The following is a 23,819-nucleotide window of genomic DNA, read 5'->3' as shown; positions in this document are numbered from 1 at the left end:
AGCAGCCTTCCCTGTTTTGCAGCCCTGACAAGTTTACACAGTAAGAACAAAGAGGCTTTTTTCCTTTCTCCCCCCTGGATAGTCTTGTCCATGTTTTGCTTTCCTACCTTTCTTTTTCTTTGTAGTCAGAAGACTATTTTTATAGTGGAACATCTTCCAGGAAGATAAAACTGAACTGAAACTGGGTATCCTTAAAAGTACAGGACAAGATGCTCAGCTGAAGTCTGTCTGATAAGTTAATGAATTAAAAGCTTTTCTGACTGTTGGTGTATATTACGGTGCTTCAGATACAAAGACATTTAGTGATGTTATGATGTCTAGACAGTAGTATGGCAAGCACAAGCACTAGCACTTCACTTTTACTGATGATCCACCTCCTTTTGATACCTTTGGCAATATAACATTATCTTATATGTTTGGAGCATTTCTTTATCAGTCTTAGGAAATTTATCGATGTTGCTGAATTCTTTGACATTCTTGCAAAGTTACCGTCAGGCATAGTATTGTCTGGAAACCAATCTCCCTGACTGTATGTGATGCACAACCTACAATCTGTCTTCATCCTTGTCTTGTTCAAAGGCACTTCTCAGCAATTCAGCAACTTTTTTTTTTCCTGTCAGAATAATGTGGTTCTTGAAAGCAAAGTTACTGACATTGCACGGATTTCCTTGGAAGCATCTTTTGGACTGTTCTGTTAAGCCATATAGCAGCCTTGCTTTGAGGTTCTTAGAACACTTTCCAAGCATTTAATGCATGAAGCATCTGAGCATTCTCTGTGGTGTTTGTGTTGTTGGGAATAGAGTGTAGATGCACAAATATGCACTAACTTGCTGAAGATCATACAATTGGTAACAGGGTACATCTGCTGCCATGTGGCAGGTAGTTGATGCCAAGCACTGCATGGCAGTATAATACCTTTGCCCTAACCACCAGGGAAAGGTAGTGCTGAGGTGTGAGTGGCAGACAAAGTTTTGCAGTGCTGTAGAGGCTAATTTTTTTAGGCCTCACTCCATATGTTCTCACACTGGGCCTGCTACAGTGTACAATCAATGAATGTACAGATGTTATAATTATGGAACATACCAGAGAATTTGGCTAAGCAGGTTATTATACAAAAGAGAATAGATAGAATGCTTACCCACGTTCTGGGCTCACTACAAAACTCCAAAGGAAGGATCTCCAGAAGAGATCCTTCCCCACTGGCAGTCAACACTTAAATGGGTCTAGGAGAGTTGCAGCCAGGCTCCACCCCTTCCAGCAGCACAGGTGAATTGCCTTCACCTGTGCTCCTGTGGCTGACTCATTGCTTGCCTCAGGTGATCAATCAGAGGTTCAGGCCGTGATTCAGCAGTTCCCATACATACAGTTCCCATACGTGTCTGTTAATTTACTTGGTCTTGTTTTCCTTTCCCAGCCCCTAATCCAGTTCCCCTTTTAAAAGGATGTGAGAGTTGCAGCTGATTTGTACCAATTCTGCTCTTCGCTGTTGGCTCCTCGAAGCTCAGGCCTGTTATTATAGTAGTGGCTTTCAGACCCCATCTGCAGCTGTTCAGGTCTTGACTTTTTAAATTATAATAATTTTAGTCAAACAGCAGGAGACCTGTGCTTATCTTTTCTCTTCAGAAATTAGCTGCTGAAAGACTCTAAAGGGAAATATTTTAAGGGGGTTATGTGGGTGCAATTGTGGAATCGGTGAACTTGAACCAGCTACTAGAGCTCCTCTTTCTGTTACTACACAGAGCTATTATTTATCCCAGACAGAGTGGAGATCAGCTAGCCAAAGTGCAGAAAGAGATGTTTTTGTCAGGGCTTTCCATATTTGAAATATATTTTATGCAAAATATTTAGGGTTATTCTTGACATGTCATGCTGAAGAGTGTTGTAGTTGGTATTTCTAGAATAAGGGAAACATATTTTTAGTTGTAGATCTGGAGTTAGCATCAAGCAGATGTGTTTTAAGTGGGACCTTGCAGAAATTTTCCAATCTTCTTTGCTTCTAAGCTGTAGAAGAAACAGGAAATTCTTGCTGTAACAGTTCAGTGCAAGAAGAATCTGATGCTACAAGACCCTGTTTAAGCCTGCCTTTGGGAAGAGTCTGTTCACCTACTGAAAAACTTTCTGTGTTATCTCTTTGATAAATGTCTCCTGTCAACATTTGAACATTATCTCGTGGAAGTCCAATACTCTCTCTGGCTCAGCATTCAGTAAACTATAGTAGTGAAAGATGTGAGAAGTTCTTGCTTTTTCTGCTTGATGAAGGGCTGTGTCTGAGAACTTTACTGGATAATGCAGGCATCAGAAGATGCTTCACTGAAGTTCAGTTAGGGACTTGAATAATATTTGAGCATAATTTGACCAGAAGAAGTGGGCTTTTCTCTTCTGATGGTTTGTCAAGCATTTCTGTGTACTGTTTGTGTTTTGTTTTGACTAAGTGAAATATAACAAAGTTTACATCCTGCAGAGAAATCCCGTGTTTGGAAGAAAGGAAATTTGGATGTGGTTAGTGGGCATGGTGGTGGTGGAGTTGTGGTTGGAGCTGATGATCTTCGTGGTCTTTTCCAATGTTAACGATTCTATGATTCCAAGTGCCAGGATGCTGTTCTGGGTTTGAGTCTTATTCTGGGTATGAGGTGTATTTATTTTTTTAATGCTGAGCTATATGTCAGTGTCCTGGACAGTGAAACTGCTTTGAAGGACTTGATGGAGAAGACCATTTCCATGCTTTGATGTGAAAAGCACGAGCTTTAAAGAACTTCCGTTCCAAAAATGTTGTCACACACTCCTAAATGAAGGGAAAAGTACTGGGAATGTAAGGAAAATAGGAAGAAAATATTATTAATGTAACATCAGGGATTCGGCTAGAACAATGCTACCTGTTATAATTCAAACTGCTTAGAAAAAAAGCATGGAGAAGAATGCAAAATACAGTCCTGCTGAGGTCGCAAGGGAAACTGCTGTCCCAGTGTTTCCATCCCAGATATTACTCAGTCATCAGTGCTCTCTCTTCTTGTAGCATTTCAGGCTTTTATCTCATTTCACACTATTCAGCCGTATCTTGTCCCTTTAACCTCCCTACTAGTTCATATAACCCAGTGTGATTCTGCCTGGGGAAAGATTTTAATTAGCAGTGTGTAAAGAATAAAGAGAACAAACGGATTTTTAAAAACACTGCTTTGAGACATGCATGTGATTTTTGCATTTGATTTTTGTTTTATCAGGTAATCCCTTGTTTATTTACCCGGCGTGTATGAATGCTGCCATACAAAACTCTAGACTCTGTTTCTTTGCTTCTTGCACCCAGAGGCAAGTCTGAAGCATGAGTATGCAAGAAAAGAAGGGGTGTGAGATGAGGTCCCAGTTTTGTACATGTTTGTATATTGGTCTTTGTTTAGGAATCCACTGGGTTTCAGGAATTTTCCAGAGAGAGGTCTTGGGGCACACATAGGAAGAAAGTCTCGAGGGGGGATGCACTTCATAGTGTGACAGCTGTAGGACAGTTGAGAGTGTAATTTCACATGACACGATTACGGTGTAATATCCTATTTTAGTTTGCCTGGTCTGTATGGCCATGTCCTCTTAGAACAGCCACACTTGAGCTTATTTCAGGGAGCCTGCGTGCTGTTATTGGTTTGTTTCTTTTTTGAGGTGGGGAATATATTGAGATATGAAGGACATTGAAGCTGACCTTGTGAGGGGTTGAATCATCTTGCAGTGTCATATAGCTTGAAGTTCTACATGAGGCTGGGGTAGGCATTCACCTTCTTGTCCTAATACAATGAATTCCAAAAGCTCCATATGTTCAGGGCAATTAAATTACACATTTCAGTAGAAGAATGTTTTGGTGGACCAACTCTGGAATTAGAGGTATCAGCTTTTGTTTTGATCTGCATAACCTTCATGTAAGTGAGACAGCCAAGGCAGGATACACCTCTCTGCACTTTTTGGGTTATCATAAATGGCTTCTGGCTATTACTTCCCCTAATAAATTAATCTTCCTGTAGTTCTGCTGCTCGCACGTGAGTGTTTTAGATAACCTAGGATACCTCGAACAGCTCTTAATATCTGTGTTTTGGCAGCTGTGTAAAATCCAGCCTTTTTTCTGCTTCTGCCACTCAGCCTCTCTGATGGGCTATTGGTTTGTTTTTATTTTTATTTTTTCTGAATGACTAAGTGAGCTAACACAAGGTCTCTGACGCTGTGCAAGTCACAGTAAAGGAAGATTACAAGTTTACTGGAGGCTCCAAGAAGCTTTTAAAGTTTTCACTTTCAGTCAATTATATATTTGTTGTGGTTTCTTTCTTCAGCTGCCATTTTCCACTAGTTTCAATCTGGTCTGAAACCAAAAATGGGTGCTCCCTATGCAGGTAGAGGACTACAGGGCTGTTCTAACACACTATACATGTGTCTGGGGAGAGATACATAAATAAATAATTGTGCATTGCGTGAATATAGAAGAATATTTCCATACCTGATGAAAGAAATGAAGTGTGATGTAGTTTGGGAACAGCCCATGCCAGGCTCTGTATGCCATTGCACAGTGTTAATCTGATTCTGTACTAATCTTTGAAAATTTCTGCTGGTTTGGAGGAGCTTGTAGACTGCAAAAAGGCAGTAGCTTGTGCCATCCCTCCCTGGTTTCATTGTATGCTGAGCTAGGAGTGTGCTGTATGTTCTACACTAAGATGTATTTGTCTTTACTAGTGTGTTTTTGTTGCCTAGCTGTGGTCTTATCCCACAACATTTGAGGAAAAAATCTGATGATTCTCTTCAGCAAGCCTCGTTCTGACCTTACATATACTCATTCTTGGTGATTGTGAATCCATTGACTTCAGACATTACTCCTGATTACACCAGGGTCATGTCATAATGAGGGGCCAAGGTATTAAATGGAAATGAATCCAATAAAGCCATCAAGCTTAGACCTACTCTGTCCTCGCGTGCTTCATCTGAACAATAAGAACTGGTGGTTTATAAATCATGTTGTCTGTTTGCTTCTTCACCATTTAGTTCTTTTTTTTCCATTGAATAAATGAAGATGTTCTGACCTTAACATCCCTTGTGAATTTGTTTTTAAAAAAGCAGGATAGCTGCAGCCCTCCAATGTGACTCAAGCTTTTGTTCAGAATTAGTGAGCGTCATCTTATTTTTTTAAAGGAAACACATTTCACTTGACCTCTAGGATCTGCCTGGACTTGTTGTATCCTCATTTTCATCAGTTTATCTTCACGGCTAATTTTTAAAAATATTTTTCTACGTTTGCAGAAGGAAGACTGGCCAATGCATAAGCTAGAATGTTCCGCCATGTGTGCTTTTGGACAGAACTGGAATCCCTCGGAGACGGTGAGGCTAACGGCGAGGATCCTTGCCAAACAGGTGAGCAGAAAACTGGACTTGGGAGGTATGTTCCTACTGTGTGTGCCAGGGAGGCCAGGAAAGTGAAAATTGACCTACAGTAACTGTCCCAGCAAAGCACAGGCATTCTGGCTTCCTGTGAACAGATGGGTGTAATATAGTGCATGAATAGCTGAATGAATGGATCATCAAACCTCCGTAGTAGTGTCAGCACCATTATGGTAGTCTAGCTGAAGACTTAGGGGAAGACAGTAAAATTACAGCGAGTCTTTAAGCTGTCCAGCTGTATCTTGTGGCTCAGGTAGTGTTGAATGGAGTCTGGAGAAGTTTACCAGTAAGACTGACAATGTACAGAGTGTTTCAGAGTCTGTTCTGGTAGATTTGAACTCGTGGTTACATGTGTGGGCTAGCACCATGCCTATGCTATTGTTAGAGAAAAAAGAATGAGACCTGATACGTATGGTTAAATTCTGAAGAATGCTTCTAGTGTCATCTGCCTGTAGGCACTCACATCTTCGTGAAGCAGTTGCCTGCTGTACTGTTTTTCAGCTATAACTGTGTAGCACTGCCCAGTGCATTTGTGAGTCAAGAACACCTCTGGGGTACTCACATATTGATGTTTACGATTACTGGAGTTAGCTGCTGAAAAGCAGAGATTGAAAGAACCTTGATCTTCTGTGAAAAGGAACGTTAGTAGTGAGGATGTAAGATTGCAATGTCAACCACGTTTCAGTGTTCCTTACCATATGGAAACTGAGGGCAACGCACGTGCTAACAGAGACAGGAGAGGTTATTACACTGCGTTTCTTTCAGAGCTCTAAACTCTCTGCAAAAACAAATCCTCTTTTAAGCATATTTGTGTGATTGAGGTCTGCTTATATGGCAGGGGCAACCTGGATACCGTATGGAGTGAGGATTTTGGTGGCCCGCTGGGAAGGTAGCTGCTATAGTTGCTGTGTGTGTGAATGTATGTTTGTGTGACTTAATTAAAGTACGGTTTGGTGCTGATCCACAAACAAAATCAGATGTTTAATGACAAAAAGTCATTGGAATAAATTTGTGCCTTTATTGCTTACGAGGAGGGGGGAGAACCCTCCATGTCATATAAAAGCTAAATATGCAAACCGTGGTCCCTGAACCTCAGCTGCTGGGCCACCTGCAAAGCCATATTTAATGGCCAAGATTACAAAGAAGTGGCCTTAGGCCAACAATGGAGCATTGCTTTTGAACTCTGTCAACAGTCAGTTTATTCACTTTCCTCAAAGCGAAGCCCGTCTCCTGCCTGCTTGCTATTGTTAGCAGCTTTCTGGGTGTCTAGAACAAAGCAAATGACATATTTAAAATACCGTTCAGTTTATGTATATAAATTTGATAAAAGTTAATCTTTGGCTGCCTAATTTGATGCAGAGAAAGTATTTCTGTGGTTTAACTAAGCACAGTCAATTTAACTCATTGCTGTTTGACTTTTATAAGTTTCATATGCACGGATTTGTTTGATTTACAGGTGAGAGTCCTCAGCTTATAACAGCATAGACAAAACGGCCTACTTAGAAACACTAAAATATTTTCTTCTTGTTGCTCTTTTCCCCCCTTATTGCTAGAAAATTCACCCTGAAAGAACGCAGTCAGAGAAGCTGCTTGCTGTGAAAGAATTTGAATCACGTAAGTAAAAAACAGGGGAGTTGTTTGTGTTTGCTTTACACCTTGTTCCCCTCCACCAACACTTTTTGGAGCATCTGACATTTTATTTTTTTTCGTTTTGAAGAAGGAATAGAGAGAACTGTGGATCCTAGGATTTTGAAAGTCTAGTGCTATTATTTCTTCTTCTTCTTTTTTTTTTTTTCTTCTTTTTTTCTGGTTGCTTGTAGGGTTGTTAAACAAAGGTGAAAACCTAGACAGAATTAATGATGTAGCATACATCCATCTCATGGCTTTTCTGGTACTCTACTGTCTTTTGAGAATTGTAATGTTGTAAAATTAAAATAGCTGGTATTTGTTACCAGAAGGCATAAAATCAGAGACAGCACAGTTGCTTGATGGTGACAGTGACTAAGGGGCTAATTGCAGAACCCTCTGGACTGTGCTTCACTATCTGTCACTGCCAGTCAAATCTGACATGTTATATGTGATTGTGTTGAAATTCCATGTCCTAAATGCTCCAAAATAATCTGAGGAAGGATATGAGGCAATGGCTTGCGTTTAACTGCAAGGCTACTCTTTACATCCTGTGAGGCAGAGTTAGAAATTGAGCAACTAGGGGACTAATATCTGTCCTGGCATTTCCACTGGTCTGTCATTTCTCTTTCTTAGTGCTGGAGGCAATATACAAGGAGACAATAGCTTTATGTATTCACATTTCTTACTGATAGTTTCCAAAGCCCTTATAAAATGCTGAATAAATGCAGCCACTGGTAGAAGTTGAGGTAGGAACGTAACCAAAACCTGCAGAATTAGGATTTAATTTACTTCCTGGATGAAAGCTATCACAGCTGTTTGGACAATTGGGGAAGTAAAGGGAAAAAATGCCAACATTTGACCTTTTGTAAGGCAAGGCTAATTTTTGCAGGTAGGATATAAGTTTGAGCTCAAGGAGGACGCATAAGTGCTGAAATAATTTCTGTATATTCTTCCATTTGCAGTATGTGTTCAATAATGTATTAATTTGGGAGCTGAAAGGCAGATGTGTTTTGGTTTTTTTTCTAGTTGCAATGTCTCCCTGGTCCTCTAGGAGCCCTTGTTTTGTTTCTTTTTTGGTAGTAAGATTCCCTCTTGTTCTTTCTGTCTTGTTGATTCTCCTCTTACCACACCTTCGTCGTGCTCAGCAGTAGCCTTGCTCTTTGTAACAACTTACACAGGAGAGGAAAAGGCACCTGATTTTTAGCTCAAAGTTGAAAATCTATTTCTGGCTTGTCCTAATTACCATCAAATTATTGCGTTTCATTTCTCCCAATATTTTTGTGACTCTCCTGCCGTTCACATCTGCTCTGACAAAGGCTTCTTCCATTGTTGTGCAACCTTTTTCAGAATGTTTTTCTCTACTGTTATTTTGTAGAGGGGAAACTGATGGCTTGCTGTCTCTCTCTTAGAACAGGAAAGAGCAGATGGCATTGCTACAGTGAGAAAGAGGATTAGGAAAAACTTTGCAGAATTCTGCTCCTGAGACTGAAAGGGCCTAAAGGAGGGAAAGAACCAGGAGTACAGTGTTAGTGATCTGGCTCAGTTTGTGTGGATCAGGCACCTAAAGGTCCTGTGGGCTCCGCCTACAACTTGTCAAGGGCCTGAGGGTACATCTCTGAGCAAACCCTGAGGGGAGTACAGTTGGCAGGTGAGGCCAGGACACTTCACCTGATGTTCCTGCCATCTCTTGTTATCCTCATGTACCAGCAGATGAAACACACCTCTGTGAATTGCCCTGTAGCTCCCAGAGATGTGGGTGTTCCCAGGCGCTGCTGCATGCCAGAGCAGGTCCCTGCAGTAGGTCAGAGTGTGTTGCCTTCCCAGGCACCCTTATATTATGCTCCTCTTGCTGCAAAGGGAGCCCTGGTGACTAGCCCCACTGCTAACATCAGACTTTGTGAAGTCACTGTCACACATGGCTACAAGTGGTTAGGGCCTCTGCTAGGAAGGACCGTGTATTTTGAGAGCAGTAATTTTGAGAACAAAAATAAGTAGCGTTCCTTATCTGACCGGTTCATACTGATGAAGATTCGGTCTGTATGAGGGGCTTACACTCTGTAAAGCATATTTGAAGAAATGTGTTATCTAAAAGCATTTTGTACTACAGTAGACGGAACCAGGTAGCTCATAAGGTCATCTTAAACAGCTGAGGACAGTTAGCTACAGTAGATACGCTTCTAGAGAGATGGCTTGTCTGCTTGCTAGGGCTAACAAATGCCTATTAAACAGTGTAACCCTTCTCCCAACAAAGATATTTTTTTTGTCCATTTACCACTTGATAAAAAGATATTTAGAAAGTGATTTTTAATCCTGCATGTTCTTGTAGTATAAGCGTGGCCTTGGCAGAAGAAGCATTATCTTTATGGAAGAACAGACGCTTCTTGTGCTACTTCTGAGAGCTGCTCTGAGGGGTTTCTGTTTAAGTCCAGGCTTGTTTAACTTAAGCCTAACTGAAGTTCTCTGGGGAGTGTTCCTCTTACTGAAATGGAATGTATTCTTTGTCCACAGACCTTGACAAACTAGACAATGAAAAGAGAGAGCTGATTCAGAACGACATTGCTGCTCTTCATCACTTTTATTCAAAGCACATGGAGTACCCTGACAATGCTGCTCTTGTAGTTCTCTTTGCACAAGTAAGTTGGCTAGAATGTAGTCTGCTTAGGTGGATGCTACTGTAGGAGGAGTTCAGCCTTTGTGAAAGGGGCAAAATCTTACTGGTGATGGAAGTGATAGCTCTTTGCTTATCTTGGGGAGAGCTGAGCGTGCTTGATGGCAAAGATGCACTTCCTTGGCCAGAAGTGGCTGGATATGCTCCATTTCAGTAGTGAGGGAGAGATTCTTCAGATTTTTCGTGAAGTGCTTCTCAAACACTGAAGAAAATGGGAAACAGCCTGTAATAGACCCTGTCCAAGTTAGGCTTCGAGCCAAGCATAGTGCAGCTGTTGGTGGACATACAAAGAAAGCTGCTTGCCTTCAAAGGATTTCAACAGCAGAGAATAGGAAAGAGCAGCCTGAAATTTTATCTGACCTATGGCTTTTAAATGCAATCAATTAGTTTTGTCATCTGGAGAGATGAAGGCAAGGAAGGATCTCTTATTAGATAAGTTCTAAAATATGTCACCTCTCACCTGATTTTCATACACATCAGATGTGTTGTCGTGGGTGAAATAATGCAGAAATGAAATGCTGAAAGAACCCTCATCTTTTTTTTCTTCTTTTTCTCCTGTACTTCAAAATAAGCTAGTTTTATACTTCCGAGTAAAAAGTTTAATTTTGAGCTATGAATAAACGTTGACTGCTGCAGTGCAAGCTGAAGTGGCACCACCCTCTTCATATAGCCAGCTGTGTGTCAGTAAGGAGACACTGTTACTATTACCTTAATACAGGCACTGTTACATTGTAGAGGTATGATTCTTCAGCGTGTGTGGCATCTGTTCTTCATTCAGTTATTCCAAACTATACATTTCCCTTCAGTAAAAAGGTTTTCTATTTTAAAGACTTGACAATTTGACTTGTTGGAGGGATACTTTAAAGAAATCTGTACATCCAGTTTCTTGCATTGTTTCTGTATAGTTGTACTGGAATGTAGCTAGAATCCCCCAAAGATTGTTATTTTGTATAATAAGTTTTTCTTCATGCCCTTTCCTGGATACTTCAGGTGATTACTGTGAACTGCTGACTCCTTGAATTGGTATTCTATACAATCTTCCTCTGGATGCCTAATGTCACCTATAGGTGTCAAATGAATTCATCTTAATTGTAAGACAATTATTTCCAACTGTAGACATTAATATTTTTTTAAATTGAAATCTCCAAAGATCATCTGGAAGTTCCAGAAAGGTGTTTTACAGGATACAACATGCTCCATTATGCATCATTCTGGAAAAAGCAGAGGTCGGTCTGTGCTTGATACATACAAACACATTTTCTAATGATTAGTTAACCTGAGCTAAAAGCTAAAAGATCTGGTGCTGTCCCTTTGTTTTGCTTCTCTGGCTTTGTGTTTTTACTTTGCTTTTCCATTCATTCTTTCTCCCTGTAACTCAGGGCAGCTGTTTGGCACTAGGATACCTCTGACTCCTTGCTCAGTGCTTTCTGGGTCTTGGTCTGATGTTGTTCCTTTCCAAATCAGATAAGGCATAATTATCTTTCAGAGTGGAGCAAAGATTTTTGTTCAAAGCATCCTAGTCCTTCAACTCTCTCTTCCCCAGCTGTAGGTATCGTTTTACTCTCTTTTGTCCCTCTGGAGCATAACTCTTGAGACTCTCACTTTACCTCTTCAGTCTCATCTCATTGTACTCTTCAGTTTCTCTCTTCTTTCAAGTTCTGGTGTCCCATCCTTTCCTGTGCCTTACTTTGCACCTTCTCTGTTCCACCATTGGAACAACTTTGGTGTCGCCTTTTCTTGCTCAAGTCCCTTTACTCGCTCCTTGTTTCCTTTTTCAGTCATGCATTCCTCTGGGAAAACAGTGCTATCTCATCCCTTCTATTTGCTCTTCGTGTGTCATTTGTGGTATGATGCATTCAAGAAGTGGGTTGTCTCTGGCTTAGTGCGGGGGAATTGATGATAACTCACTACATATTTTTAAATATTTTCCTGTGATTCAGATCCATCAAGCTGTTCTCTGTGTCAGCCTTTGTAGCCTTATGTTCTTACTTGCTGTTGATATAATCTTTCTCTTCTATTGCTTTTGTATTCAGCAATTACATTTTGGTTTTGGTTCAGGTATGCTCACATGTTGGCTATTGCTCATCAGGGAGCCTTTGGATGCTAACTTGCTAAAACAGAAATAAAGAACAAATAAATTTACCAAAAATACTGGTAAGTGAATCAGAGATGCAAGACACTTAGCTGTGAACTCATCCTGAACAATTCATAACTGAGGGGTGGCTTTGGAAACCATTTGTGCATTTCTAAAATCTAGTCCAAGCTGCATTCCAGCCTGTGGGGCATTACAGTCAGTAGTGTTTGTTGTCGCCTCCTGCCCTTCCAGAGCACGTACTTACACTGTACTTGACTGAATGCTCTTGTGCCCATTATAGCTTCAGCTGGACTTCGTTATGTGACAGTAGTTCTTTTAGTGTTTTTCTGGCAATTCTGTGAGGATTTTAAGGATTTTAGGGGGAGAGGCTGGTGAGTGTGGCTAGGGTTCTCTGGGCTGGCATGTATGTGACTTGCAGTAAAAATGGAATAAAGGAATTCGTTTGAGGTACAGCTAGGTCACTTAAGTCAGACAGAGTTGAAAGTCTGGAAACATTCCTTTGAGCTTAGTGAGAATAAAACAGGAGAAGGTTTTGAAACCTGTTTGAACCTATAAGAAATATATGTGAATAAGCTTTTTATTCTCTGATTAAATTACTATTATGCTTCCTCAAGCATTCTGTTCTTTTTCTGTCCTCTTCTATGCCTATGTGAGGTTCCAGTCTGTCTCTAGCCCTCTGTTCTTTGTATCTGCTTCAGCTGTAGCTCATACGTGCAGCCTTTGACCAGATGACATCCTCGTTGTGCCAGATCTCAGTAACACATGCTCCTTCAAAGCTCTGCAGTGCCCCAGCCTGGCTGAGTTTGCTGCTACTCATCCCTGCGTTGTTCCTTGCATGCACAGTTCTACTTCAGCCCATTGCTGGCAATGACCAATTGAGATCTCCTTGCCCTGTTGCTGTTACACATGATGTTTGCAGTGGTCTACTTTGTTGCACACTTTGTGGTGCTTTTTTCAAACCTCGTTTCTCTCGATTGGCATTTTGAGGTGTAATCCCTTAGGTGTTGTGTCCTGAGCAGACACAAGTATTGGAACGACAGTTCTTTGTAGTCCTGCACGTTCCTTTGGATATGGATTTTGTCTTCGCTTCACTTTTTGAGATGTCATGTAGTTTCTCCGTGAATACTGCTGCGATGTAAAGAAAACTGTAAGCAAATGCTGGCTGTTAACTTTTAAGTATGAGAATGTGATGTAAGTTGACCAGAATGTGAGTAATTCTCTTTCTCTTTTTTCTTAGGTTAACTGCAATGGTTTCACGATTGAAGATGAAGAACTGTCTCATTTGGGATCAGCCATATTTCCTGAGTAGGTTAAGTTTAATATTTAAAAATAATAATAAAAACCACTTATTTAAAGACAAACAAAGGCTCTTACACATGTTTAGGAGTAGGCCTGTATTGAAAGAAATTAAATCAAAGAGTTAATATTAATTTGTCACGTTTGAAATATGTTAACTAATACAATCTGCCAGTGATTTGCAGCAGTTCTGCTTATAAATCTAGTAAACTTGGTAAAATTGTACTTGGAATATGTTTTGAAGTCCTGTAGTTCTGGCTTTGAACTATACGCAGGTTGGTAGGAGACAGACTTACTTGGTTAGCAGGTTCTGGACAGGGACATCAAGTAATGATCAAAGCTAAATGAGAAGGATTGTAAGTGACTTGCTTTATCCACAGGTTTCTGCATTGCCTGGGTATAATGCTTCACCTGATGTTAGCAAAAAAAACATCCCTTCTACCTTTGTTCCTTTGCAAACCATAAATCTCTTTCATAACTTCTTTCAGCCTCCTCAGATGTTTTATAAACTGCCGTGCTTTATGTTGCTTCAACAGTGGGAAAAAATATGTGCAACCTCCTCAGCTTTACAAACAAACTGCAGATGTTAGTCATTAACTGCAGTTTGTGGACTGGGAGGTACAGCTCTCTGTGAGACTGTGTAACTTTTTTCCCTTTAAGTCTGTACTTCCCATTCTGTCTCTGTTCTTTGCAAACTCCACACTGCAAGTGCTATCAGCTCAACTTATATCAACTTCCCTGTGAGGTGTGGACTAGTAGTAATTATGTCAAAGCAATTTCAAATGTCCTGGTGCCCCGTTAGAGAAGGGTTTGATTGCCGTATACAGGTCCATGCTTCAGGAGGGCTGGAGTGTTTATTTCTTATCCCTGGAGGCCGTGAAATCTTGGCCAGGAACAGGATCATGGAGGGAAGAGAAGAATATGAAACCAGGATCATTTGGAATCAAGTGGAACGCCATTCTTTGTTTGTAAATGCTCAGCATCTGGGCCACTAAGAAAAGACATGATTGTTATTTCAATAGCTCCAAAGAGAAAGACTTAAAATTCAACATTTTATCTTAAATAAGCAGCAAATTGCACTTCCTAGCTTGGTATGAGAGGAAATATTTTTCAGTAGCAGTCTTGAGCTTTTTTGTGTAACTTGTGTGCTGGTATATCAAACAGAGATCTCCTTCCCACTTTAAGCATGGAAGCTGTTTATGTTTGCACAGAAGTGAGATAAAATTTTAACACTGGTCTTAAATGTGTCTAGCAACTGTATTTGTTTGTTTCCTTGTAGCTAAGTGGGTTTCTCTTTCTTTCTTCTCAGAGGAAAATGATCTGTTTCTTACAGACAGCTAAATAGGTTGTTGATAGTTAAGGTGTGCAAATACCCTGTCAGCTGAACCGTTGCACTGTAAGAATGGGAAAATAATAACTTGCCTAATCTGGCTATAATAAGATTTTAAAATTGCAGTGATTCATTAAAATGGCCATTTTTCATATTGATAGGATAAATAACAACACAACAGATTTTCCCCAGGTTACCTTCATATTAAGCCTCACTAAGAACAGCTTGTAGAGGAAGACTGACTCAGTCTTTTCAGGCTTGTTTGTTTTATGAAGTGTTGCTTAACTTTTTGCCTGTTGCTTTTGGTGGAGAGGGAAAAATGTTCACTTTTCTGTTTTTACAGTGTTGCACTGATGAACCATAGCTGTTGCCCAAATGTGATCGTAACTTACAAAGGGATACTGGCTGAAGTCAGAGCTGTGAAAGAGATTGAGCCTGGAGAAGAGGTAGGTGTACAGTTTGAATGTATCCCATTTTCAGTCTTTGTTCCAATTAGATGACAGTTCAGTAATAAGGAGGGAGGGATCTCTTGTTTCTCAGAGAAGCCTGAGATGTAGTTTTAGGGTGGCGCAGGAAGGCTGAAGTGATTCTAGGAGGCAGTATCCTATTTTGTGTTAAAACAAGGGATGGGCACCTGCATCAGTCACTGCACATCTGCTGCCCTCCATCTCAATTTATCCATCTGTAAAAGGAGGCTTAGTTTGCTGATGCTTTGCTGGCTGGTGCTTTGAAATTCCAAGATCAAAGAAAATTATTACTGCTGTAATAGTTCCCAGTATAATAGTAATGGAAGTGAAGCCAGAATAAACAAGGTAAACGGGAACAGATAAGTTCTCTGACTTCTGTTTCAGTCCCATGTGCTGTGGATGCTCTATCCAGTCATATCACTCAGCTGAGTTTAGCTGTGTAATCACAAAAGAACAGAATATGTTTTTAATTGGAGCAAAGCGGAACAGTGATGGATAAACTAAGGCCCTGGTAAACTTTCTCAGTCAAGTAATGAACTTGGCAGCAAATCTTCAGCTGCAGAGCTTATCTTTACTTACTTAATTTTAATTTTTTTTTTATTTTAAAATTAAGAATATGTAAGTTAAGCAGACTTGGGGAAATTGTTCATGTATCTACATGGGATGAAAATACTCTGGGGATGGAGTTTGCGTGGAGGTTCATTATGGGTCATTTGATAATGTTAATTTAGCCTTCAAGGTTAATGCTGATCAAAACAAATTCAGGTTTGATTTTGACAACTCCAGCTGATTTCTGAAGTATGTAATAGTAATTTTGGAGGGGATAGGGGTGGTTTTCCTGGATCGCAGCTGTTCACCGTTGTGAACTGAGTGACTTCAGTTGCTGGGACAGGGGTAATGCAGGTGAGCAACTCCTCAGTGTGTTGTTTATTATGATCTCACTGTGGTGTTGGCAGTCACTACAGATACACTGTGGTATTGGGCAGAATAATCTGATCTCACTGCTTTTGTGCAGTCTCTCTTCTGACATTTAAGAATTTTACAGAAGTGGATCAGTGATTTTGTTTGGGCCCAGTGCAGTCTTATGGCCTATGTCTCCACCTTCAGATTCAATATAGGCATTGCATCAGAAATGTAAGTGGTTGCTGTAAATGCTGTTTCCTACGTTTCGCATGCTTGGAAGGGAGGAGAGAAGTGTGGGAGAAGCTGTGAGATCACAGAGAAAGATTGGGAGTGTATGTAACATCAAATTACACGTGCATTTTACTTTGAAATAACTGAAAATGAGGAAATGAAACTAAAAGTCTTTCTTGATCTGCAGAGTTATCAACTGCACCGCCTATGGCATATTTCTTGAGGGAGATGTCATTTAAAAAACAACACTAAAGCTAGTTGAAGGGTTTCTTTTTTGGTGACCACTGAAATAAAGGAAAACTTTAGAACAGTGCATGTGAAAGGCTTTTAAAATGATCAAAAGTAGGTTTTCTTTAAGTGTTGCCACTGAAGTAAATTTGATGTTCATCCTCCTAGAACTGGAGCACTGGGCCTTCTTTTCAGAGATCTAAAGGTCTTCTAAGTTTCTAAAACTACCAGTGGCTGCTGTTTCCCCAGTTTTACTCAGTTTTCAGAAGGAAAAATTTGAGACTCCAGCCTGCAAAAAAACAGGCCATGGTGATTTATTCCAGGCTGGATACCTGAAGTCATTATTTTACTTTTGAAGAGTCGGCATCTCTTTGTAGTCGTGACAGAAGTCTGATATTTATGGTGTTGTAGTTTCCTTAGTTTCCTTATCCACACCTGAATCTTCCTCACCTGGATCTAAGCCAGCGTAATATGTGAGGGAAATTCCATACTGAATAGGAAAGGAAACACTTCTTTGTCAGGTTGTGTTCACAAATGACAACTCCCGATGCTCCTGAGAGGTTTGGAATGTGAGGGGAGAGGCAGTTGATGTGGCTGCAGGGATTCACAAATTGGGTCAGTCATACTAAATATGATTTCCACAGAACTGGTAGCAATAAATATGTGTATTTGTACTGCTTTTCATTGACTATTGTGTTGTTTTTACTGCCTAGGTTTTTACCAGCTATATTGACCTGTTGTATCCCACAGAAGACAGAAATGACAGATTAAGAGACTCCTATTTTTTCACTTGTGATTGCAGGGAGTGCACTATGAAGGAAAAGGTAATAACAGGATTAAATTGGCAAGAGATTCTGACTGTCAGGCACTTACCCAGCTCCCTAGATGTGACATTCTATCTGATTTAATTAAATATTGGAAAGTAGAGCAGTAGAGAGAGGGCTTGTTTTTTGTTTTTCTGTCTATAAGACTTTCTTATACTCATTCTTTCCTGACATTTCAATTATGACGCATCACAAAATTTCCAGGTGGATGCTCATTTAAAGTTGAGCTACAAAGTGAAGACAAAAACTTTGTTAGAAGTAGGTAATTATGCTGTGTCTATACTACCTGGCCAAAAGAATTTGGATCAGAACTGAGTTTTGTAACTGCGTGTTTTCTGACTCAGTGAGCCTTGGTTGGAGCATTTCTGGGGTCCTGTTCTGGCATAGTGTTCTGCTGTAGACTCTGGTTAGGACATCTCTGTCAATTCTACGTGTATGATTTTGCTGGATTATCTGGAGACCCAGCAGAATTTGTGAAATGGGATTTCCTGCAAACAGCATCGTATCATTCTTGTCACTGACGGGACAGTGTTGGGTCACAGGCCAGATTTACCTTCATTAGACATCACTCGGTGCCTTTCAAAGGACAAAGGCAAATGTGCAGACAGTGTTCCTTAAAACAAGGTGTTAGTTACTTTGAACAAAAGCATTTGTCATGGGAGGGAAAGGCAGCTGAACTCAGCAGACACCAACAACAGCTGTTCCTGTTCTGCCAGTTGGTTGATTGTCCTTCAGTGGAGGTCCTAGGAGAACTAAGCTTCTTGCAGCAGATCTGTCATTTTAGTGAAGATAGATCTGACTGGCATAATTCATGATCCTAAGTTCTAGATCATCTCCTCTCTGCATTTTCACAGAAGTGTCTATTTAAGAGCTGCTACCCAAAGTGACCAGACAGCCATCTCCTTTCCTCTACACAGTGTATTTTGTAATTTTTTTTCCAAATACTACTCGGTATTCTCATTTGAGGCCATTTTGTTGACGCTGAAGTTGTGTTTTCTCCCACAGTTACCTCAATCATTTTCCCACTGAATTAATAGTAGCCAGGATTTCACTGTGATTGCTAGTAACTTGCTGCTCATGGAATCACCGTCACTCAGCCTCCTTCACTGCTGGGAAGATTTCTCTATAGCCCTCTTAGCTGACAGTTGAAATCATGAGGGTTAAAAGAAATCTAGCAACAGTGTGAGGTTTAAACAGTAAAAGATTATCTCTAGACTGCAGCTGACTCTTCATGAAGTAATAAGTTAGATAGAAAGATAAGAGCAAGTGGAGCTGTCCAGCAGAAAGCCATTTTGTTGTATATAACAACAAGATGTGGAAATACATTTGTTTGTAATTATGAAGGCTACTTTTCTCATTTAATATCATGCCATTTTCCACTGAGCTATCACACGGAGGACGGCCTAAGGTATTTGAACTTTTCTAGCCTTAAAGCTAAATATATTTTAATCCCTAATCTCTCAAAAGCAGTAAAATTTTCTATGTAAAGCTGCTTTCATCACAAAATCAAAAAGCTCTTGGATCTTTCAGAAGAAGGGACCTCGTGTAAGTAGAGGATGGCAGATGAACTGGGAGGCAAAGGATTCTAGGATTCCCAGCCACGGTTTTAGAGAAAATTGCAGGTGCACATTCTACCCTTGTTTCTACATTCTTTGACAAGCTTAAGTCCCCATCTGTGTCTTTTTATTAATTTTGTGCAGCAGATGCATCTTTTTTTTGTAGGGCTTGGAACCTGCATTCATGACATCCATTGTGTTTCCTTCAGGATAAAGAGAAACTGAAAATCCGCAAGCTGAATGATCCTCCATCAGCAGAGGCGGTACGAGACATGATCAAATATGCCAGGAACGTGATAGAGGAATTCAGACGAGCCAAACACTACAAATATATCCTTTGTCTCACCTTGTCTCCACTGGCTTGGTCTACGACCTAAAGCCTACTTGCTGACTTGCTTCAGAAGTACCTGGAAGGAGAAGTAGTATGACCTCTAGAAGTTAAACATACCTCTGTCCTTGTTATGGCTGGAGAGTTCTGCCTGGAGACAAGAGGCAGTTTGGCATTGCAAGTGTGGGGCTGTGGGACCCTGTATTTGTTGGTTCCTTGCAGTTGTCAGTTTCTAATAGCACGCCATACGCTCTCTGCACAGAACAAGCCAGAGCCTGGAATGAGCACAACGTTGTGTTTTTTAGCATGCAGTAATGTTCCCTGGTTTTGAGGGACTGCAGCTATTGTTCGTGGTCACTAGCCTACCTGTCCTGACTGGTATGATGGGACAAAAATGAAAGATTCACTGGGCCAGAAGCAGACCTGATTGAGTAAGCACCATACAGGGAATCTCATTGCTCCTTCATCTGACAGATCACTGGAGCAGCAGTGGCTCAGGAAAGCAGACTGCTCTGTTGCTTTTTTAAATGTGAAGGTTACATTTGTAGAAAATCTGAGTAGGAGGGGAAATAATCTCATGAGCAGTGCCTCTGAGCATGGAATACCTCACAAAGTAGCACAGAAGCATTGATGCCCTTCGAGAGAAAAAAGACTTTTCAGAGCCATTCTGAATAAGATTAGGACATTTATTTTATTTTTTTGACATTATCTGGTAGCTGTCTGATCAGAACTGTGCATTGGGTTCCTTGACTTCTGCATACCTCCCAGTGAATTACTGGAGATCTGTGAGCTCAGCCTGGATAAGATGGGTGCAGTGTTTGAAGACAGCAACGTCTACATGTTACATATGATGTACCAGGCCATGGGTGTCTGTCTGTACGTGCAGGACTGGGAAGGTGCACTGCGTTATGGGCAAAAAATTATCAGACCATACAGGTAAATATGAGACTTTTTTTTTTTCCTTAATGCTCCAATTCAGTAATCTGAATAACTAAGACAAGTTTGGGCAGAGATTGCTTCTCTGAGTACTTAATGTACAAACGCACTACTTGTGACGTCACTGCTTGAAATGCAGTGCTTGTATTCAGCAGTTTGTTACTATCAGAATGTGGCCTGCAGTACACAGCTTCAGCCTGAAGTTCATGCTTTGAGTTTCAAAATATGTTTATCCCACCACGAGTACTGTGCTAATTCTGGTTGTTTTTTGTTTTTAATATTCTCCTAATACTTCACTAAAGCAGAGCTTTAAAGTGTGCCTGCAGTCCATTTTTGTGTAAGGTCATGGAGGCAAAGCCGGGTGTTAGTGCCAGCTTCCCAACCCCTCCCAGCTCGTCTCTCAGCAGCAACTGCAGGAGCAGGGCAGGGCCCAGGGCTGGCGCTGAGCAGCAGAGGGAGCTGGAGCTGAGCTTAGAGGTGCCCCACGATCCTGCTCTCCACACCGCCCTAGAGCTGCAGGCATGGGAGAGCGTGCAGACTGCAGCCCTGTGTGGAGCAAGTCAGCACATAACCTCTGTAGGAAACAATTAGTATTTTCCCCAATACTTTTTTTTTGTATTTTTACAGCAGTGGTCTTATTCTCTAGAGCCAGCCAGTTACACACTGCATGTGATCCTGCCAATGGGTCTCCCAAGCAGATTCTCATCTTTGAGCCGTGACTCTCCTGCCAGCTGGGAGGAGCACGAGTGGAGCTCTCCCTTTGGAGCAGATGCCAACGTCAAGTCACAGATCGCTTGGCAGAGAGCAGTGATACAGAGAACGAGCCAGTGCTTTCTCCCTGGGGATCTGTACTATTTATCTTCCCTGGGACTTGCCCGGCTCTTCTGGCTCCAAGCCTTGCATTCCAGGTCAGCTCTGCTGAACTGGGCTCTGTCAGCTCAGTGAGAAGCAAGTGCGGGGCTGATAAGTGCTGCGTACACCGTTGAGGGACCCCAGCTTTCCATTAAAGACTGACCGTTATGGGATAAGCAGAGTTATTTCTGCAGAGGGTGAAAAATGGTAACAATGCAGTTATTTTCTGGAGAGATGAAAACCAGTGACAGAAAGTCACTGCCATCTGACAGCTGTTCAGAGGCATATGGTAGCTTCAGTTTAGTTCCCAATGCCAGGCAGTGCCATCCTAGAAAAAATCTGGCAGTGGCTCTTGGCAGTACAGCAGAGGGGCTGAGCAGTAAATGGGCAGGGGCAGGAGATGTAGAGCAGGGGGCAGGGGGAAGCTCTGGGTCTGCCATGTTTGATAAAGTCTATTTTCTTTCTCCTTTGCAGTAAGTATTATCCCTCCTACTCACTGAACGTTGCCTCCATGTGGCTGAAATTAGGGAGACTGTACATGGCACTGGAGAACAGACCAGCTGGAGATAAAGCCCTGAAGAAGGTATTTCCTGATTTCTTCATTAATAATAACAATTCAGGCACAGAGTCATTGGAACGTGACATGCTTCTGTTGGTAAGCCTGGCTTGGTAGAAAAGGCAGCATTTGTTTGGTTACAGGAATTTTGGCTTAGTTGCACTCTGGGTCTGTTCTCTATTAAAAGGAGCCTTATTTTTTCACAGTGGACTTCCACTGTTACACATCTTCACTGAACTAGAGCTGTGCTAGTGCAATTGGAGCAGAACTTCAGCTTCTCCTTACTTGCATGGTAAGGGCAGAAAAAACACTTGGTTCTTATGAAAGGCACACTGTGCTTCACTGATGCCTGTGATTTCTATTTCCAAGTTAAACTAGGTATGCTTTTGGTGGTTATTTGTTCTGGAACCATTTGATTTTTAAATAGCTGAAGGGAATTCAATGCATATGGTAATGCTCAAATTGGCAAATACAGCATTAGATTTTACATTTTTCTTCACCCTTTTTTATAAGTCTGTTCCTTGTTCTTTAAGTTTTTATTCCTTTATTTTTTATTTTTTTTACTATTCCATTGCATGCTTCTTGACTTTCTTCCCCTATTGTCGTTGGACAAGTGTTTATTTTTGTTTCCTAAGTATCAGTGATTACTGCAGTATATAATAGCTCGGTGTGGAATGTCATGGATTTTTTTGTTGTTGTTCTTTTACATTTTAGGATGCTGGCAATTTTTTAGCCAACAACAGCAAATCTGTACAGCCATGGTGAAGGATGGTGCAGGAATATGCACTCTCAAATGTAACCATCAGCTGATTCAAAATTAGCGTAGGTTTTTCTTCATAGAATCCTAGAATGGCCTGGTTGAAAAGGACCACAATGATCATCTAGTTTCAACCCCCCTGCTATGTGCAGGGTCTTCACTGCGGTGCTTCAGCTCTGACTAAAACTGGGATTGGTGCCACAGTGAACACGGGTTGGGGAGCGGGGGAGCTGTAGATAGGGTGGTTGGCATAGTTAGCTTCCTAACACAAACATTTTCTTATGACTCATTTCCAAAAGCTGCCTGCAGGGACTGCCCAAAGTTATCCCAGCCCCCGAAGTTTAGAATTCAGTGGAAAAACAAAACCATTGTTCTCTGTCACTTTGCAGAAGCTCATCCAGAAGGCTGTCACTTCTTTGGGGGCAGGAGGGGGATGGAGTCATTTCTCACTGCTGCCGAGATAGAGCCTAAGGCTCCTGTTGTATCAACTTAACTAATAGAAGAGGATAATTCCATAGAATTTCCTGAGGGGAAAATGACTAAATGTTGTTACTGTCAGGGTGCTGCAGTTGTTTGCTTCATCTTACCACTGTGGTCTTTAAATATTCTCAGATGCTCCAAATTTACTTTTTTCAGTCCCATCTGCTGCTGTGTCAACTTACGTATGTCTGGGGCACTGCTGTTCTTTTCTCAAGTGGAAATCTTTCTCCTGTAAGCCACTCTGTAGTGCAGTGTGGATATTGGCAGGAGGTTGCAGGGCATTTGGTTTGGCTGTCCAAAATGTTCAATTGTAGGAACAGAGCCATCTGTAGGTGAAGTGGCAGGGAATCTGGCACAGCAGAGCCTCAAGCTGAAGAGATCTGGTTTTCACTTCAAAAGCTGCTTCCTTCCTAAAGCACTGGTGGCCTTGGAACCAGGGAAGGGTTTACAGAATCAGGTCTGATATACCTTTTATCAACTTCTGCACTAGCCCAGCCACTAGCTTGTGGCTCTGGCAGCTGAAGGACGAATCGGTAGGAATAGAGCTTCCATCCGATTCTGGTTAAGTGTACTGCCAGAATATTAGCCACCCCACATACAGTTTTCTGTCCTGGAGCTGGCTGCATTCAAAGTAATTTTGTCAGGAATATAATTTTGAAAGGTGCTTTGGGATCCTGTAAGATGAAAGAAGTATTCTATGAATGTAAAAACCTTTATTACTTAGTTTTGAATTTCATTTCATTTCCTACTGGGTTTGTGACTACAAGGGGACAAAATGTAGCTAGAGGTGTCAGACTGCTTCAAACCTCTAAAGAGTATTTATAGCCTAGTGTTATATATGAATCAATTGTGTGAATATTTTTTTTCTCTCTTCATAGGCAATTGCCATCATGGAAGTAGCACACGGGAAAGATCATCCATACATTTCAGAGATCAAAAAGGAATTAGAGGACCACTGAGCCTTTGAATCTATGCAATCCTTCAAACCTTTATTTAAAAAGCCTTGTTATGGAAACCTTCAGGAGCGCTTTGAGAAGCGGTAGAGTATGAACACAGTTCTGTCCTATAATTGGAATGACAAACACACTGAGGGTTTGCAAAATGTTTCTAGCCTCTACAAACCTACAACTGCCTTTTTTGTTTGTTTGTTTTTGAAGGAAACAGCCATGATTACTTAGAGGATATGCCTCTTGACTGCTCGTGCAAAAATGGCCAATTTTTCTTTAAGGATTTTAATGTGCATCTTATTAGTGTAAAATAAAGTGGTCTTGACCTCTCTTGAT

General features: G+C 41.1%; 1 protein-coding gene across 1 annotated transcript; it reads left to right on the top strand.

Annotated features, from left to right (window-relative positions):
* Positions 1-1,483: 1,483 nt before the first annotated feature.
* On the top strand, positions 1,484-23,819 carry SMYD2 (SET and MYND domain containing 2). The gene is made up of 11 exons (XM_019612673.2): positions 1,484-1,553; positions 5,263-5,373; positions 6,954-7,014; positions 9,538-9,662; positions 13,030-13,097; positions 14,762-14,864; positions 16,961-17,071; positions 18,837-18,957; positions 19,717-19,891; positions 21,218-21,326; positions 23,415-23,819. Exons 2-11 carry the CDS (start codon positions 5,278-5,280, stop codon positions 23,493-23,495), a joined length of 1,050 nt encoding a protein of 349 aa, XP_019468218.1. The 5' UTR covers positions 1,484-1,553; positions 5,263-5,277; the 3' UTR covers positions 23,496-23,819.

The sequence above is a fragment of the Meleagris gallopavo genome, chromosome 2, assembly GCF_000146605.3.
Source record: "Meleagris gallopavo isolate NT-WF06-2002-E0010 breed Aviagen turkey brand Nicholas breeding stock chromosome 2, Turkey_5.1, whole genome shotgun sequence".
Taxonomy (NCBI): Eukaryota; Metazoa; Chordata; class Aves; order Galliformes; family Phasianidae; genus Meleagris; species Meleagris gallopavo.
This window is presented reverse-complemented; position numbering and strand designations above follow the sequence as displayed.

Bases quoted from the DNA above. Each gene is read 5' to 3' on its own strand.
- SMYD2 (XM_019612673.2), top strand. From the start codon at position 5,278: ATGCATAAGCTAGAATGTTCCGCCATGTGTGCTTTTGGACAGAACTGG. The intron at 9,663-13,029 runs GTAAGTTGGCTA...CTTTTTTCTTAG, and splicing joins TTGTAGTTCTCTTTGCACAA to GTTAACTGCAATGGTTTCAC. The intron at 17,072-18,836 runs GTAATAACAGGA...TGTTTCCTTCAG, and splicing joins AGTGCACTATGAAGGAAAAG to GATAAAGAGAAACTGAAAAT.